Source organism: Pristis pectinata, chromosome 6, assembly GCF_009764475.1.
Source record: "Pristis pectinata isolate sPriPec2 chromosome 6, sPriPec2.1.pri, whole genome shotgun sequence".
Classification (NCBI taxonomy): Eukaryota; Metazoa; Chordata; class Chondrichthyes; order Rhinopristiformes; family Pristidae; genus Pristis; species Pristis pectinata.
Genome location: NC_067410.1, coordinates 10,222,198 through 10,238,150, shown reverse-complemented (window position 1 = coordinate 10,238,150; position 15,953 = coordinate 10,222,198). Strand labels below are relative to the sequence as shown.

General features: G+C 37.8%; 1 protein-coding gene across 2 annotated transcripts in view; it reads left to right on the top strand.

Annotated features, from left to right (window-relative positions):
• Positions 1–15,953, top strand: part of LOC127571368 (twinfilin-2) — an 86,855-nt gene that overhangs the window by 52,169 nt on the left and 18,733 nt on the right. Inside the window, exons 4-6 of one of the 2 annotated variants that reach the window (XM_052017680.1) lie at positions 7,645–7,740; positions 9,281–9,385; positions 15,119–15,136. In XM_052017680.1, coding sequence (XP_051873640.1) covers positions 7,645–7,740; positions 9,281–9,385; positions 15,119–15,136 — 219 coding nt within the window. The remainder of the gene's footprint in view (positions 1–7,644; positions 7,741–9,280; positions 9,386–15,118; positions 15,137–15,953) is intronic. The other variant, XM_052017681.1, reaches the window with a different exon arrangement.

Below are 15,953 nucleotides of genomic sequence, written 5' to 3'. Positions count from 1 at the left end.
AGGCCATTTGACCCATTGGGTCTATGCAAGCTTTCTAGCAGAGCAACTTGCATGGTCCACCCCCCCCCCCCAGCCTTTTCTGATTGTCTTGCAAATTTTTTCCTCACCATATATTTATCTAATTTCTTTTTGAAGGCCACAATGGAATCTGCCACCACTACATCTACAGGCAGTGCATTCCAGATTCCAATCACATGCTCCATAAAACAAATAGTGTCACTATTAATTCTCATCCCCTTTATTTTATAAATATCTCTGGTCTCTAGTCCTCGACCCCTCCACTATCTGGACCAGTCTCCCACTATACACTTTGTCCTGACTTCCATTAGATCTCTTCTCAGCCTTCCCTTCAGACAACAGCCTCCCCAGTTTATTCTTGATCCCTCATCCCGGCAACCATTCTCTTTTCTGGATCCTCTCCCATGCCTCCACATCCTTCCAATAATGATGTGATCAGGCTGCTCTTGCTGAAGCTGAATCAGAGTCTAATAAAGATTTAGCATGACTTCCCTGCTTTTATACTCTATGCTTCATTGATAAAGCCAAGACTTGTGTGTGCATGATTGATTGCTTTCTCAACCTGTCCTGCCACTCAAAATGACATGCACCTATATCCCCAAATCCTTTTTTCCTGTACCTCTTTATTCTATATTGCCTTTCCTATTCTTCCTACCAAAATAGATCACCTTACATTTCTCTGCATTAAACTTCATTTGCCATGTGTCTTCCCATTTCACCAGCCTTGATTGTATCTTGCTGCAATTTATCACTGTCCTCTTCTCAGTTCACATTACTGCCAGATTTTGTGTCATCTGCAAAGTTAGGAATTGTGGCTTGCACCCACAAGCTTAAGTCGTTAATAAAGATTAGGAAAAGCAATGGCCCTAGCACTGGTCCCTGAAGAATGCCACTATTTGTCTTCCTCCAGTCCAAAAAAATCATCAATTTACCATTATCCTGATGCAGTGTTTTGACCCAAAACATCGACAATTCCTCCCCCACTCTCCCCCCACCCCAGCAGATGCTGCTTTCCCCGCTGAGTTCCTCCAGCAGACTGTTTGTTACCACTGTCTTCTGTGGCCTGTTACTTAGCCAACTTCGTATCAATGCTATCAATGTCCCTTTTGTGCTAAGTGCTTCCACTTTGTTGATAAGCCGGTTATGTGGCACCTAATCAAAAGCCTTCTGGAAGTCTGTGTAGACCACATCGACTGCATTACCTTCATCAACTCTATCTGTAACCTCATTAAAACAAATTCTATCAATTTAGTTAAACAAGATTTGGCCTTAACAAATCCATGCTGGCTTGCCTCAACTAATCCATTTCCTTACAAGTGACTCTTAGTCTCACCACAGACCAATATTCCTAGCACTGGGGTCAAACTGACTTGCCTGTAGTTCCTAGGCTTATTCTCACCCCCCTTTTTAAACCTAGGGAGTAACAATCGCTACTCTCCTGTTCTTCAGCACAACTCCCACATCCCAAGTGTATTGAAAGATTACAATCAGCACCCCCATGATTTCCTCCTGTACTTCCTTCACAATCCAATAATGCATCCTAGCTGGCCCTAGTGACTTATCTACCTTAAGTTGAACCAACTTTTCTAATAATTCCATGCTTTCAAGTTTTAATGTATCCAGCATCTGAACTATCTCCTCCTTCAGTATAACTTGGAATCACCCTCTTGCCTGTAAAGTGCTCATTTAGTACCTTAATGCTACCCTAAGTATTGATATGCAAGTTACCATTTTTCTTTTTAATAGGCCCCACTCCTCCATCCACTGTCCTTTTACCATTTAAGTGCCTCTCAGAAACTTTAGGATTCCCATCTATTTGGTGGCCAAAGAGCAGAATTGTTCATGGTTTCTTAAATTCAATAGGAATCACTTGGCCTCCTCTCAGTACCTCCCCAAGAGCATTGAAACTGAAATCAAAACCCCTCTAGTAATTGGGATCAAGCACTCCATTAAAACATATTTAGTTGTAAAGTTACTTGAATCTGCGTCACTTTGGACCACTACCATTTTTAATGTCAAAGTTAATTAAACTTCTAGGTAACCTGTGGGATTTACCTTTCCATTATCGTAAAATCATAGAGCTGTACAGCATATAAACAGGATCTTCAGCCCACCTCATCCATGCCAACCGTAATGCCTATCTACGCTAATCCTATCTGTCCAAGTGGCTTTTAAACATTATAATTATATCTGCCTCTATCACTTCCTCTGGCAGTTCATTCAAGATAACCACCACCTTCTGTATGGAAAAGCTTACCCCTCAGATCTCCTTTAAATTTCTCCCCTCTCACCTGTGCCCTCTAGTTTTAAATTCCCTCGACCCTAGGACAAAGACTAGCTATCTATCCTATTTATGCCCCTCATAATTTTATAAGCATCTTTTAAGATCACTCCTCGGCCTCCCACAATCCAGTGAGAATAAACCCAGCCTATACAATCTCTATAACTACAGCCCTCTGTTTCAGGCAACATTCTGGTGAATCTCTTCTGCTATTTTGCTACCAGACCCTTCCTGTGTAGTGTGGCAACTAGAACTGTATGCAATACTCCAAATGCAGTGTAACCAATGATTTGTATGGCTGCAACATGATGTTCCAATTCTTATACTCCACGCCTGGCCTCTGAAGACAAGCATACTCAATGCCTTCTTCACTATCCTATCCACCTGTGTTACCACTTTCAGTGAGCTGGGGATTTGTGCTCCAGGGTCCCTCTGTATGTCAATGCTCCTCAGGTCCCTGCCATTTACTTTAGAGACCCTCCAAGGATTTGACTTTGCACAGTGCATTACCAACCACTTGTCTGGATTTAAATTACTGTTCCATTTGTTTTGCGGGTGTCCAGCCAATGGAATCCAATAAGTTTCAGCTCGGGATTACAGTGTGGACTGGAGTCTGTACAGCAAGTAACAAACTGGTGTCCAATGCATCAAATTGGCATCCACAGCAATGCTGAAATCCTCTGAGCAGTTTCTCTCAGCAACAATAGTATATTTTTCCAGCTGAAAATATTGAGCACCCCAAGTTTTCAATTTAAGTTATTTAATATCACCATTTTGTGTTTGGATTTGCAGCTTTTTATTCTGACTGCACTTTCAATATTAGATGTGCATTTTAAATCAAAATATTGCAAATGGAAAAATCATTCCCAAAGCACATTGAAGTGCTTAACTTTCTTTTCCATAATATGACGAAGTCGGATGTTCCAAGCAGAATTCACAGGTAACAGTGGAAACCAGCAGCACAGGATTTTCATGGGTATATTTGAGTTGCTTGTCCTGTTGCTCAGCCATCTTTTCTTGTGTATTTTAAATATGTTCCTTGAATCTGAGCCCATGGAGTTGCCTACTTAAGGAAAATTAAAACTGCTGCCAAGGTATGGAAAGTTCAGGCATGGTAGCAGAATGTTTTTGTCCATGCAGCGCCTCGAAAACAAGGTACAGATTAAATAGTCTAAATGAAAACAAAAGGTGTGAAATCTGAGGTAAGATTGGAATGTCCTGCAAATACTAAGCAAATCAGACCTAGTGGAAGATAAATGTGCAGAACATGTTTATCTTGCCTTTGTTCATCAAAAGCTGACAAACCTGTGTTCCTTTGGCATCTTCTGCTCTTCATTCGTAAACATGACAGATCATGAAATTGGCAGATGCAATAATGATGGTTCATTTGTTCATGTATTGAACCAGCTAGTCGTTGGTCTCGAGTTCAAATCATGTCATGGAAGGTTGCAAAATTAAAATTAAATAGATATTTATTTTCAGTCTAATACCATAAAACATGACAACTTTCTCCAGTCTGTACTATAAATGATTCTAGTAGAGAACTTTACTTGCCTTAGAGAAAAGCAGGAGGTTAAAAATGTACTGCTTTGTCAGCTGCCTGTGTCCCTGAGATTGTCTTGAGATTTAAAAAAGGACCTCTCTTTTCTGGAAGCAAATCCTGCTGACTTAGCTCTTGCTGGCACTAAAGGCAACGTAAGGCTTATCTTCACTGCACAATGCTGTACAATCTGTTTCCCTTTAATAAAACCTCATCGTTATAGCGTCTATATCTGTTTAGTGCCAAGAAGCAGTTAAAAAGGAAATTTCTTGCAGATGACCTTGTACGTTTGCATATGAAGTACACTATACTCTTTCTACACTGCTTTGTGATTATTTGGTACAAACTGTTATAACTTATATAAAAAAAAATGGTCAAATTAGAGAAATCTGTTTGGCAGTAGTGATATATTTTTAGTAATCTAATTTTTTGCTTGGTTCACTGGAATTTTCATAAGAACATTTCAGTTTATCAACCAGACAAATGTGGCATTTTTTTTGTACACTGTCTATTTATAAGTATTTCATTGATGATCTGCAACATTGGTGTAAACTCTTTGTCTGCCACTTCAAATCAGAAATTCACAATTGAAATCAAAGAAAATCATAGTTTTAAACCCACATTTCCTGCCATGCTTTGTATGGCTATATCATAGCATAATGCAAAACACCTGCAGTTTTTTTAAGGGACATTCTTGCAAGATTGGAAGTCTCAAATCCACCTTTTTCTGAGTATCTGCTGCCACCTTCTGGCATGATTAGTGCGCAAGCTAATGAAGTTTGAAAAAAATCTCTCGACCGTCAGTCTGATACTTCGTATGGGACTTCTGCTTGAAATTACTTACTCTTAAATTCTGGTAAAGATTCAAATGCAGTTCTCATCATTTTATTTTTTATTGTACACCTTGCATATTTTGGTTTTGAATAATTTTATGATTAACAGCCATGCCTTACTTAAAATGTGGCCCCTAATGAAATGAATGGACAGATCTAATCTGACACAGGTTATTGCAACAAAACCTGATGAAAGCGGCAGGGAGAATATCTGCTAATGCACATCTGGCAAATATATGCACATTATTAAATTTTGCAATCAGGAATGTCTGTAGCAGGAAGTGAACTTATTTTCAGTCATTGAAAGAAATTTGCACTCAGCTTGTAAACTGGGTGAATATGCAAATACTATACACCTAAATCTGCATTTCTTGAAGCAAAGAAAGTTGAGATGAGATTTAGTAATTGTGTATAAGATCATAGCTGGTTTAGATACAGTAAATCAAAGGAAATTCTGACCATTAGTTCAACAACTGGGGACGTAAATTTAAATTTTGACAAGAAGATGCAGAGGGGTCATGAGGATAATCATTGTAACACACAGAATAGTCTGGAATACACTGCCTGTGGAGGTGGTGGACACAGAATCAGGCAGCAATTACTAGAAGGAATTAGATGGGCAGTTGAGAGAGGGGAATAATTTGCACACTGACTAGGAATTGGCAGAGAATCAAGGGGCTATGACATTTCATGCTGTGATGATTCAACAGTTGTGTCATAGGCTTGTTTGATTTATTGAATTGTTGTGGTAAAATGGAATATAATCATCATTCTGAGTCATTTCCTCTATTTATTTGGCTGGATCATTCTAAATCTTGTTTGTCTCTTGCACTCTCTCCCCACACTATTTTTTTGCAACTGCCATTTTACCTTTTTCAGCCTCAAGGGTCAAGTACAGCTTCAGCCTCATTACTACAGTTCCTCAAAGTGGAATAGTCCATGAGCTTGAGACATCAGATCCTGAGAACCTGCCCTTGCACCCAACCCCATTTCCTCCATGATCTTTTCTAAGGCTTTAGATGCAAGGGTTTTGAGTATTTCCAGTGCTTTTTCTTTAATAATAATTACTTAAAGTTCCTCAGTCTTGCGATCATTGATTCCCCTCTATTTTTGGTACATTTATTAGTTGGGACTGAGTCATTCCAACCTTCTGTTCCTTATAGGAGTTTGACTTTGTTATTTGCAACAAGGTGGATGACTAGGATCCCTTGACTAAATTGCTTTGTTGAGGTTGTGTGCTATATCATCTACTAACAATGCCCTTGCCACTATTACAAATAACTATTCTACTTTTGATGTACAGAGGGATCTTGGGGTGCAAGCCCATAGCTCCCTGAAAGTGGCATCACAACGAGATAGGGTGGTAAAGAAGGCATACCGCATACTTGCCTTCATTGGTCATGATGTTAAGTATAAATGTCGGCAAGTCGCATTGCAGCTGTAAAAAAGCTTTGGTCAGGCAACATTTGGAATATTGTGTGCAGTTCTGGTTGCCACACTACAGGAAGGACATGGAGGCTTTGGAGAGGGCATAGAAGAGGTTCACCAGGATGTTGCATTAGGGTTTGCAACCTTCCATGACCTGATAGAAGTATGTAAAATTATGAGAGGCGTTACAGGGTAGATAGTCAGGGTCTTTTTCCCAGGGTGGAAATGTCAAATATTAGAGGGCATAGCTTTAAGATGAGAGGGGGAAAGTTTAAAGGAGATATACTAGGCAAACTTTTACACAGAGAGTGGTAGGTGCCTGGAATGCGCTGCCAGGGCAAGTGGTCGAAGCAGATATGACCATTTAAGCAACATTTAAGAGGCATTTAGACAAGCACTTGAACAGGCAGGGAATGGAGGGATATAGATTATGTGCAGGTAGATAGGATTAGTTTGGACTGGCTTCATGGTCAGTACAGACATTGTGGGTCGAAGGGCCTGTTTCTGTGCTGTACTATTCTATGTACTTTCAGATCTACTATTTAGCTGATAGTTAAAGTTTCTCAGATCTTCATTCCAGGTCAAACATATTTTCTCTTATTGACTAACTAGATTGGCTCCACCAATTGCAGTTTGAACAACAACCTACCACAACAGTATTGATGTTTACACCTCCCGATTTTTATCTTTATTGACCACTGCCATAGCAATGTGATTGGCTATCTTGGTCATGTTCTCCTTAACAACTTGCCATGTGTGCTATTTACCTTTGTGATTTTGTCACATAGGCTTATGCTATGAAGCTCCTGTGAACAGCTTGTCTCTGATGCATGCCATGTTTATCAGTCCACTATACTCTTGTGAAGTGTAAATTGTTCTTCAAGCAGATTCAGCAGGCTTTCTGAGCTGCACTTTTTACTTGAAAACTTTTTTTTCTCTGTTTAATCGTATGTTTCTAGGAGGACAATTCCACATACTGGGTCCTTTGAAGACAGATGAAAAATATTTGTTCAATGTAATAGCTATTACCTTATTCCTCAATATAATTTCTCCTGCCTTTGCCTCTAAAGACTTGATACTCTCTTACTTTTTACATTGTTGTAGAAGCTCCTGCGGTCTTTTCTATTTCTTACTAGCTTACTCTCATATTTTATATCTTTGCCAATTTTTGATCGACTTTCGCTATTCCTAAAGCTCTCCCAGTGCTCGGTCTTATTAATCTTTTTTTGCAGAATTATAGCCCTCATCTATTAATCTTTAAGCATTAGCCTCTTATGAGATTGTTTGGTGGCTAACTATTCATATGGAGTTTTTATATCTCAATGGAAGGTGCATTCTCTGAGAACTATGAATTGTTTATCCATTAACAAACCTCATAGTATAATTGCCCAATCTATCATAGCCAATCCATATGTTGCCTATATTATTACTTTAATAATGTCTCTCTGAAACTGAGTATTGAAACTCCATTTTAATCCCAGGCTTTCACTCTCTCTCCTTTTCCAGTTTATGTGCATGCTCTAATCTTGTTGTATTTTACATAGGTCAGACAAAAGATGTTATACGCAGCAACTAGGGCCACTGTGAAAAAAGAGTTTGGCGGAGGACACATTAAGGATGAATTGTTTGGAACAATGAAGGTACAACATTAGTTCACTTTTAATAAATGAAATTTGCTCAAAAACAGTGAGAGAGGAACTGTTTATTTTATTGAAATGCAGATGTTGAAATATATTGTGAGTATCCCACCGACATATTCTTCGCAACTGACTTTTAGTAGTGTATTTATGATAACTGGCATTTTGTTATCTTAGCTAGAATTCCAAAATTACACTCTTGTCCTGAATTCTAGAGACAGAAGAAACACCATTCCCTGACAATTCAACACCTGAGGTGGAGGTTCAGGAGTTAAGTTAATTGAACCAGTAATCCAGGGGTCTTAACTAACAACCCAAAGTTTTGAGAGCCCACTATTGGCAGCTATCTTTCTTTATCACATCCTTCTTAGAATCATGAAACATTTAAGACACAGTAGCCATTCAGCCCGTTAAACTTATATTAGTCAAAATAGGACCTGTTATTTCCTTAGTTATCAGCTTGCATTTTATGTACCTGCAAAATATCATTTCAATTCCTTTGATTTAACTTGGTATTAACCTTTGCATGTCTTCTCTTAGATTTCATAAATATCCCTTTTAGTTTCACCCCTAGAAATTCTAAGCACTTCTAGGTTTTCTACAGTGTTAAGCCTTATTTTGCCCTTTGCACCTTTTCTTTCACAGGTTCTAGATTTGGCATTCTAGCTCCTCTTTTTTTGTGGGAACATATTTATCCTGAGCCCCTTACATCTCCTTTCTAAATGTCCATTACTCTGAGACTTACCTTCAAGTAGATGTTTCTCGTCCATTTTGTGGAATCACTTCAATCTAGTATAATTGTCCTTACCCTAATTCAGAGACATTATTATCTCTGTCATTTTCCATAACTATACTAAATCTCACTAAATTATGATCACCATCACATAAATGCTCTCCTTTCACCTTCCCAGCTTTAATCCCGAAAACTAAACAAACAGAATTTCTCCCCCTCCTCCCTCTTTATTGGGATTGCTATACACTAACTAAAAATGTTCATCTTGAAATCAATATCCTTCATACCTTTTACACTGACCATCCCAGTTATTATTAGACTAATTGAAATATCCTAATGCTTTTGCACTGTCAAAAACTTGCTGGAGATTTGTCCTTCCATCTCCCTCGGATGGTTGGAAGTCTATAATACACTCCCAAAAATGTGATCGTCCTTGTTTTTGGTTTTCGGCTCAACCCAGGTGGCCTCATTTATTCATCCTTCTAATGTATCATCCCTTGTTTGTTTCTGAACGTCTTCAATAATACCCTCGTACTATCAATAAATATTTGCTAATTTCCCTGGTGATTGAGTTTTGAAATATAACATTTTGCAGAGCTTCACGGTAAGATGTATACCCGCAAATTCTCTTGCGCTTTAAGAAATAGTATTGCTGTTACCCTGAGCAGAGGTAATTCCACCAACATTGCTGCTTCCTGTAGTAAAAAAAACTGGTGTGATGGCACAGGACTGAACTGCTGATAATATCAGTTATGGCTCCAATTTGCTAAAATGCTGCTGTTGAACAGCATGATATGTTTCTCTCAACAGGAGGACGTTTGTTTAGGTGGCTACCAGAAACACATGCAGTCCCGCTTGGGACCAGCGCCACTTACAGCAGCTGAGGAAGAACTGAAGCAGATTAAGATTAATGAGGTAACAATAGCATCAATCCTCTATCACAATCCATGTTCTTGACTGATGTTATTTCCCCTCCCAAGTAGTTTTCATTGTGAAAGAATATGTCAGTTTACTTATTCTGAGTAGACTTAGACTATGACGAAGTTACGGATCTCACCTTGAGTGAATTCTAACAAGAAAATGGTCTTGATTTGATTTACAGGTTGCAGCACTACCATTTTATATATGTCTTAAGTAAAGACAGATGCATTATCACTTTTTTATTTTTTGGAATAGTCGCAATGCTTTCTTTTAAATGTTGGCTAATTGAAAATTGTTACAGTGTAGGAAACAGAAGCAGGAGTAGGTCATTTGGCTCCTTGTGCCTGATCAATCATTCAGTAAAAACAGGGGTAATCTTTTACCTCAGCACTAATTTCTTGAACTAACCCCCTAATCCCTTGATATATAAAAATCCATTGATTCCTGTCTTGAAGATAGTCAGCAAATGAACCTCCAAATCTCTGTTGGATGGTGGATTCCAAAGGTTCACCACTGTCTGGGTGATGAAATGTCTTTTCCAACTCAATTGTGAATAGCTGACCCTTAAGCATCTTGCACCAAGATTGTACACTTGCAGCTATGATTCCCCAAGTGACAAATTACAGATCTCCATCATGAGGAGAATGACAGCTGGAGTTAATGACTAGTTCCATTTGTACCTCTTTGATTCAAATAATGCATGCCATAGAGAGAATTTCTGCATAAATTCAAAACTGAATGAAAGTGAATGGCTATAGAGCACTATTATTATCAAGAATTATACTTAATAATATAGAAGAGACAAGCCTCTGGCATCTAAAACTATTGCTGAAAAAAATGCCATACATTCAGTTGAATAGACAGCATAAAAATGAAATATCACTCTACACACTTGACAGTTGTTACAGTTAGTGCAGATTATTGTACTGGTGTTAAATATTTAATTGCCATCCAATTGGATGCATTTGTACACAATTCATTTCATAAAGCCACAGTGAGAATTTTTAAATCTGTAAATCACCGGAGACTTTTTTCATGAGGTAAAAAGCCGTCTTTTAAAAATGACACGTTAACCCAATTTCTGCTGCTGTGGGTTGACGTTATTGTCTTTTTCAGGGTAAGATGATTCAGGTAAGCACTTTAAACGTCTACTATTTTTTGCCTTGTATTGTGCCTTTTTGGGGTGAACTTGAAAAAGCTTTGAATCTTGTATAAAGAGTGGAATTTTTGATACCAGAGTACAATACAACTTTTATTGGGTGCATTTTCAGAAAGGACCATTATAGGAATGGTGTTTCCATGGTAAGTTGCCTTCTAAGGTGCCATATGCTTTCTGTAGTCACCACAAATGACAGGAATCAAGAAAGTGCATTTGCAAATGTAGCCGTTACTGCAGCAGTCAGTTTCATTTTCAGAGCCATCACTAAATTTTCCACAGCCAAGTGGAGGATATTCAGTTTTTACTGTCCAAAAACATAATCTGCACCAAAGCTCTCCAGCAAAGTGGCACCTCCCTTTGATAATAATCATCTTTTTTAAACACACTTAAAACAATAACTGACATCTTTAGGTGCTGTGTTGCATGAAAAGAAATGCAGTGACTTTTGAAATGAGAATTTGAAGCATGCCAAATTCCTGTGTGCCAGACAGAAACTTATTTGACTGTAGGTCTGGAAAAGTGCTGTCCTTCCCCAGTAAATTCAGATTAGAATCTTTGAATCCAAATGATAATCGTATGTTTATTGCCTGCCCACATTTCATTACAGCTGTCTGATTGTTTCATTTTAATAAACTGCCAGTTATCATTATCTTAAATTTGGTTGTATCACAATCCAGTAAAATCTGTACATAGTGCCAAGATTCTATTTAACTGATAGCACCAGAATTACTCCAGTCTGCACCTACCCTGATTACACTGCAAAAATCAAAGGCTAGTCACAGAAATTGCACCCATAATATTTCCAACAGGGGTCAAATTTTGACTCTTTGTTAACAATTCCGGCAACAATTATAGTCCAGTGATTTTGATGCCCTAGTCTCATTTAAAGCCAACTTAAAACAGCATTCAGGTTCCTATACACCTCATAGAACCCAAAATTCCAATATAAGAATGCCTGGAGCCTATAACAGGCAGTTATTTTGAATACATAGAATCATAGATTGGGTATAACACAGAAGAAGGTCTTTAGGCCCATCATGTTCTAACTGGCTCGCTACCCGAGCAACTTTCTAGTTCTTTCCCCATGACATTGCAAATTTTTCTCCACCAGATATTTATCTATTTTCTTCTTACAAGCCACAGTAAAACCTGCCTCCACTATATCTACAGGCAATGTATTCTAGATTCCAGCCACACACTGCATAAAAACATTTTTCCTCATGTCAATCTTAATGCTCTTCCCCTTTTATAGTGACCTCTTGTCCTCAAACCCTCAACAAAGGGAACAACCTTCCACTATCCACTCTGTCCAGACCCCTCACCATTTTACATACTTCTATCAATTCTCCCCTCACCTTTCTCTTCTCCAAAGAAAATGGTCACAAGCCTCTCTAGCCCACTCTTATAACTGTAATCCCTCCTCCCAAGAATCATTCTCGTAAATCTTCTGGACCCTCGCTAATGTCTTCACAGTCTTTCAAAAAAGTGGCCACCAGAACTGAACGTAGCCAGATGCATGGCAGATGAAGTATAATGCAGAGAAAGGTGAGCTGATGCATTTTGGTAGGAAGAATGAGGAGAGGTAATATAGAATAAAGGGAGTATAGGAGCAGTGTGACCTGGGAGTATGTGTGCACAAATCATTAAACGTGGCTCCTGTTGACACAGCACCAGCATTTAATAAAGGTTTTATCCTTTGTTTCTGTTAATAAAGCTGAGAATTATGTATGCCTTATATTAACTGCTTTCTCAATTGGCCCTGTCGCTCTGCTAGTACACCCCTTACAGAAAAGTATCCTTTATTCTATATTGCTTCTCCGCACGTACTCACATTTTCCGCATTATAACTCACCTGCCATGCATCTGCCCATTTCAGCAGCCTACTGACATCCTGCTGCAAACTAAGACCATCCTCAGTGCAGCCCCTGGCATCAGTCCCCTTTCAAAGTGAAGTTGGTCACATTGCAAGGTGGTAGAGTTGCTCTCCTCCTCGACATAGAATGTCTGTTAAGTGCACAAAACACATCAACAGACACAATTTTGAAATGTCTAACATAAATTCAGTAAGTTTCATTTGTGTGTGCGCATGCGTCTGTGTGTGTTTTTTTCCCCCCAGTCTGGTGTTCCAATTTATTTTGCTTTCTGTAGTTGTCCTGACTGCACTGTGGTGAAATCTGCATGTCTGTCAGTTGCCAAAACTTTTTTAATATTTCTTTGCATACTATGAAGGTTATTTTCTTATCAAAAATGCAGCTGAGCTCTATGTCTTGTGTTACGTTACTTAAAGTCAAATTGAAAACAAAAATAAACCAACTCAGTTTCCCAGAAAGGGTTGACCACCTCTGTACCGTGGTCGTCTTGCCTTTGAACAGTCAGTCAGAATCATGGTTCCAATGTCCTTTGAGCTGATGATGAATCTAACTGTTGAGCTTCAGATGTGATGCTTGGCATAAAATATGGACTATATAAATCTGTCCCTGAATTGATGTATCTTAATTCAAAACTAGTTGCAGCATTTTATTCCAGGAGTTCACTACTCCTTTCCTGAAGGAGGTATCTCATACTGTACCTCACACATGACAACCCCAGAACCTGTGTGAATCTAATTGGTGAGTTGGCCTAGGTAGATTGGAATAGAAGATGGATGTCTAAATGGTATGTTTGGTTCTGTACTATATATAGCAAGCATAGACCTTTTTATTTTAACAATTTTAGATTGAAGAATGATCATCAGAATTTTATTATGTTAATTTCTTCATTTTCATTTTCACTTTATGCCCTCTGGATTGGTTTGAATTGGATTTAACATTTAATCTTTGTCATGATTTTCTGTGTGGAATTAAGAATAAATAAGAATTGTAAATTTATGAGGCAGATTAGTGTGTATTGTGAGGCCAATTTTCACACGATCACTTGCAACTTCTAGCATCATCACAACATGACATTGGTATTTGTTTTTGATTGGACTATACTTTAAAAACAAACATATGCTAATTTTCCCCCAGAAAATAGAGCACAAGTGAGCACAATTTCAAATATCATAGATGAACAACATCTACCAATCTGTTTTTAAAAAGCTGTATTTGCAGATGAATAAAGTGAAAAGATATTTTGTCATTTCGACAATAATGCTTTAATAACACAAAAGCAAAGTGTCCAGTGTATTGTTTTACAAAAATATTTTTGAGGGAATTTTAACAGTTCACTTTTGCATTTCTACAAATCTCCCCATCCATTCTAGGCTTTCTTTGTGACTTTTTCAGGTAGCTTTTCCACAGCAGTTATGTAACTGCCTTTCTATTTTCAATTAATGTTTATGTGATACAACAATTGTCAGGTTGTTACATGTCTTCAAAGATGTTGGAATTTTGAAAATTGGCCTTTTGGTTAGCAGTTTGTATGTATTTCATTGCATCTGGATGGCTTGTTTAAAGGTGTACAAGAATTTACTGTAGAATGTTTATCAAAATGACACAGGTTGTTACTTTGATGCAGTACCATTTGCCCTTCAGATTTGTTATATGTATGTGGACTGTCATGTGTAGTGTGTACATGTGTTCTTGACAAATGTGCATTGTATTCAGCTTCAACCTGGCCACATCTACAACTGTTTTCACACAATAAACTACATTAAATTAAAATAATTTTTACCCTTTTGTTTTTTTTGTCAAAGACATAGTATGTTGAAATTAAATTGTTACTTCAGTAGCAACGGCTAGGAACACACATTTGATTGAAGTGTTCCGTCTACCACAAGATGTCACTATCACGTAATTCAGAATTATTATATTCAATTTGCAAAGCCTGTTGAAACAATGTTTCATCTTTTATTCTCATTCAGAATTCCTGAGAATGAGAATAAAGAAAGGGTACATTAGTGAGAAAAGGCATGAAGTCTTAGAATTTCACCTGAAACTTAACGTCCAGGAAGTGCTGCACACCATAGATTTTCCAGACCGCTAACCAATTACAATTACAATTAAGGTAGTGGATTTTTATTTTCATATTTTGGTTTTGAATGTTCTCTATAAGTAAATATTTGATCATATACTGTAAAGGTTTCATTTAAACAACTAGAACAGAATCTGTGAATTATGAATTAGAAATTAATTTCATCCATTCGGAGTTCACTTTTGGGGTCTAAATCATAAACCTCTAAACTGAAGAAGAAGTTTATGGAGTTTGTGAGCTTACCAAACCATGTTGAAACAAAGTTCACCGACAAGAATGGTCGAGTAAGTCTCACTTGACAGATGAATTACTTTTACAAGAAAAAAATATATGTAAAATCTGTTTCAAAACATCTTTCATCTTCAGAAGTAATGTCCAAGGTCATATCTAATCTTTTTTCAACTTGACTTTGTGGATTGAAAGAGTGCTGGTTCAGATTCACTTCATACTGATAAAAAGAAAGCAGCTGACAAGGCACCATTATTGTCACTTCATCTGTGGACGGTTGCTAATAATTGCAGTAGATGCAACTGAAACAACTATTAGGTTTTCAGTATCTGATTATTACAGACCTTTACTATTATGTTTTCACTTTCTGCTCTTCCACATGCTTTCAGGAGTCTAGCGGCACAATGGTAGGCCTTCAGTTCTTCGTGTTTGTTTCTGTTGCTTTATCTGTTCAATGTCTACAGTTTCAAATTAAAGAGACCTTAAGCACTGCTGATAATTAAAGAGAACTGAATTGCCTACTAGCTAATAAAACTATTAGAAGCATTATTCTCTTCAACCAGTTCAGCACCAAAGTGAAGCTTTTAGAATTTTTTTTTAACTTTAAAAATTATCTGGTTAATTTTAGTGATTCTGCATTCTTATGGTAATTCAGATATAAACACAGCTCTCCTGTCCAGTGTCCTTTGCATATCCTGTGATAATTGTGAAATTTATCACATAGCATTTGATTAATTGAATTTTGTGAGCACATAATGATAAAAGTTTTTTAATGGAGGAGCAAAAGCAGCAAGTAAATAGTGCAGAAAAATGAAAGTCACACTTAGGATTAGGCATTGTTTTGGCTACTCAACGCAGGCTGAACTAACTCTAGCCCTGGGTTCTTTTTAGTAGTTGAACCAGATCGGTAATGCAAACTTTCTTGTAAGCTCCAAAGAATGCAGACCCAACCTGTCTTGATAGGACAATCTTCTCATACTAGGAATTAGCCTGGTGAATCACTTTCAATCCAAATCACATGTAGTACATGTAGTCCTGAAGAAGGGTCCTGACCCGAAACATTGACTGCCTGCTTCTCCACGGATGCTGCCTGGCCTTGCTGAGTTTCTCTAGCATCATAGTGTTTTTCACATGTAGTATAATCTACCATAAACACCCAATTCATTTTCTGAAAGTTCTTTATAAATTCTCCCCATGCACAACTGTAATTAATAAAAATTTGGT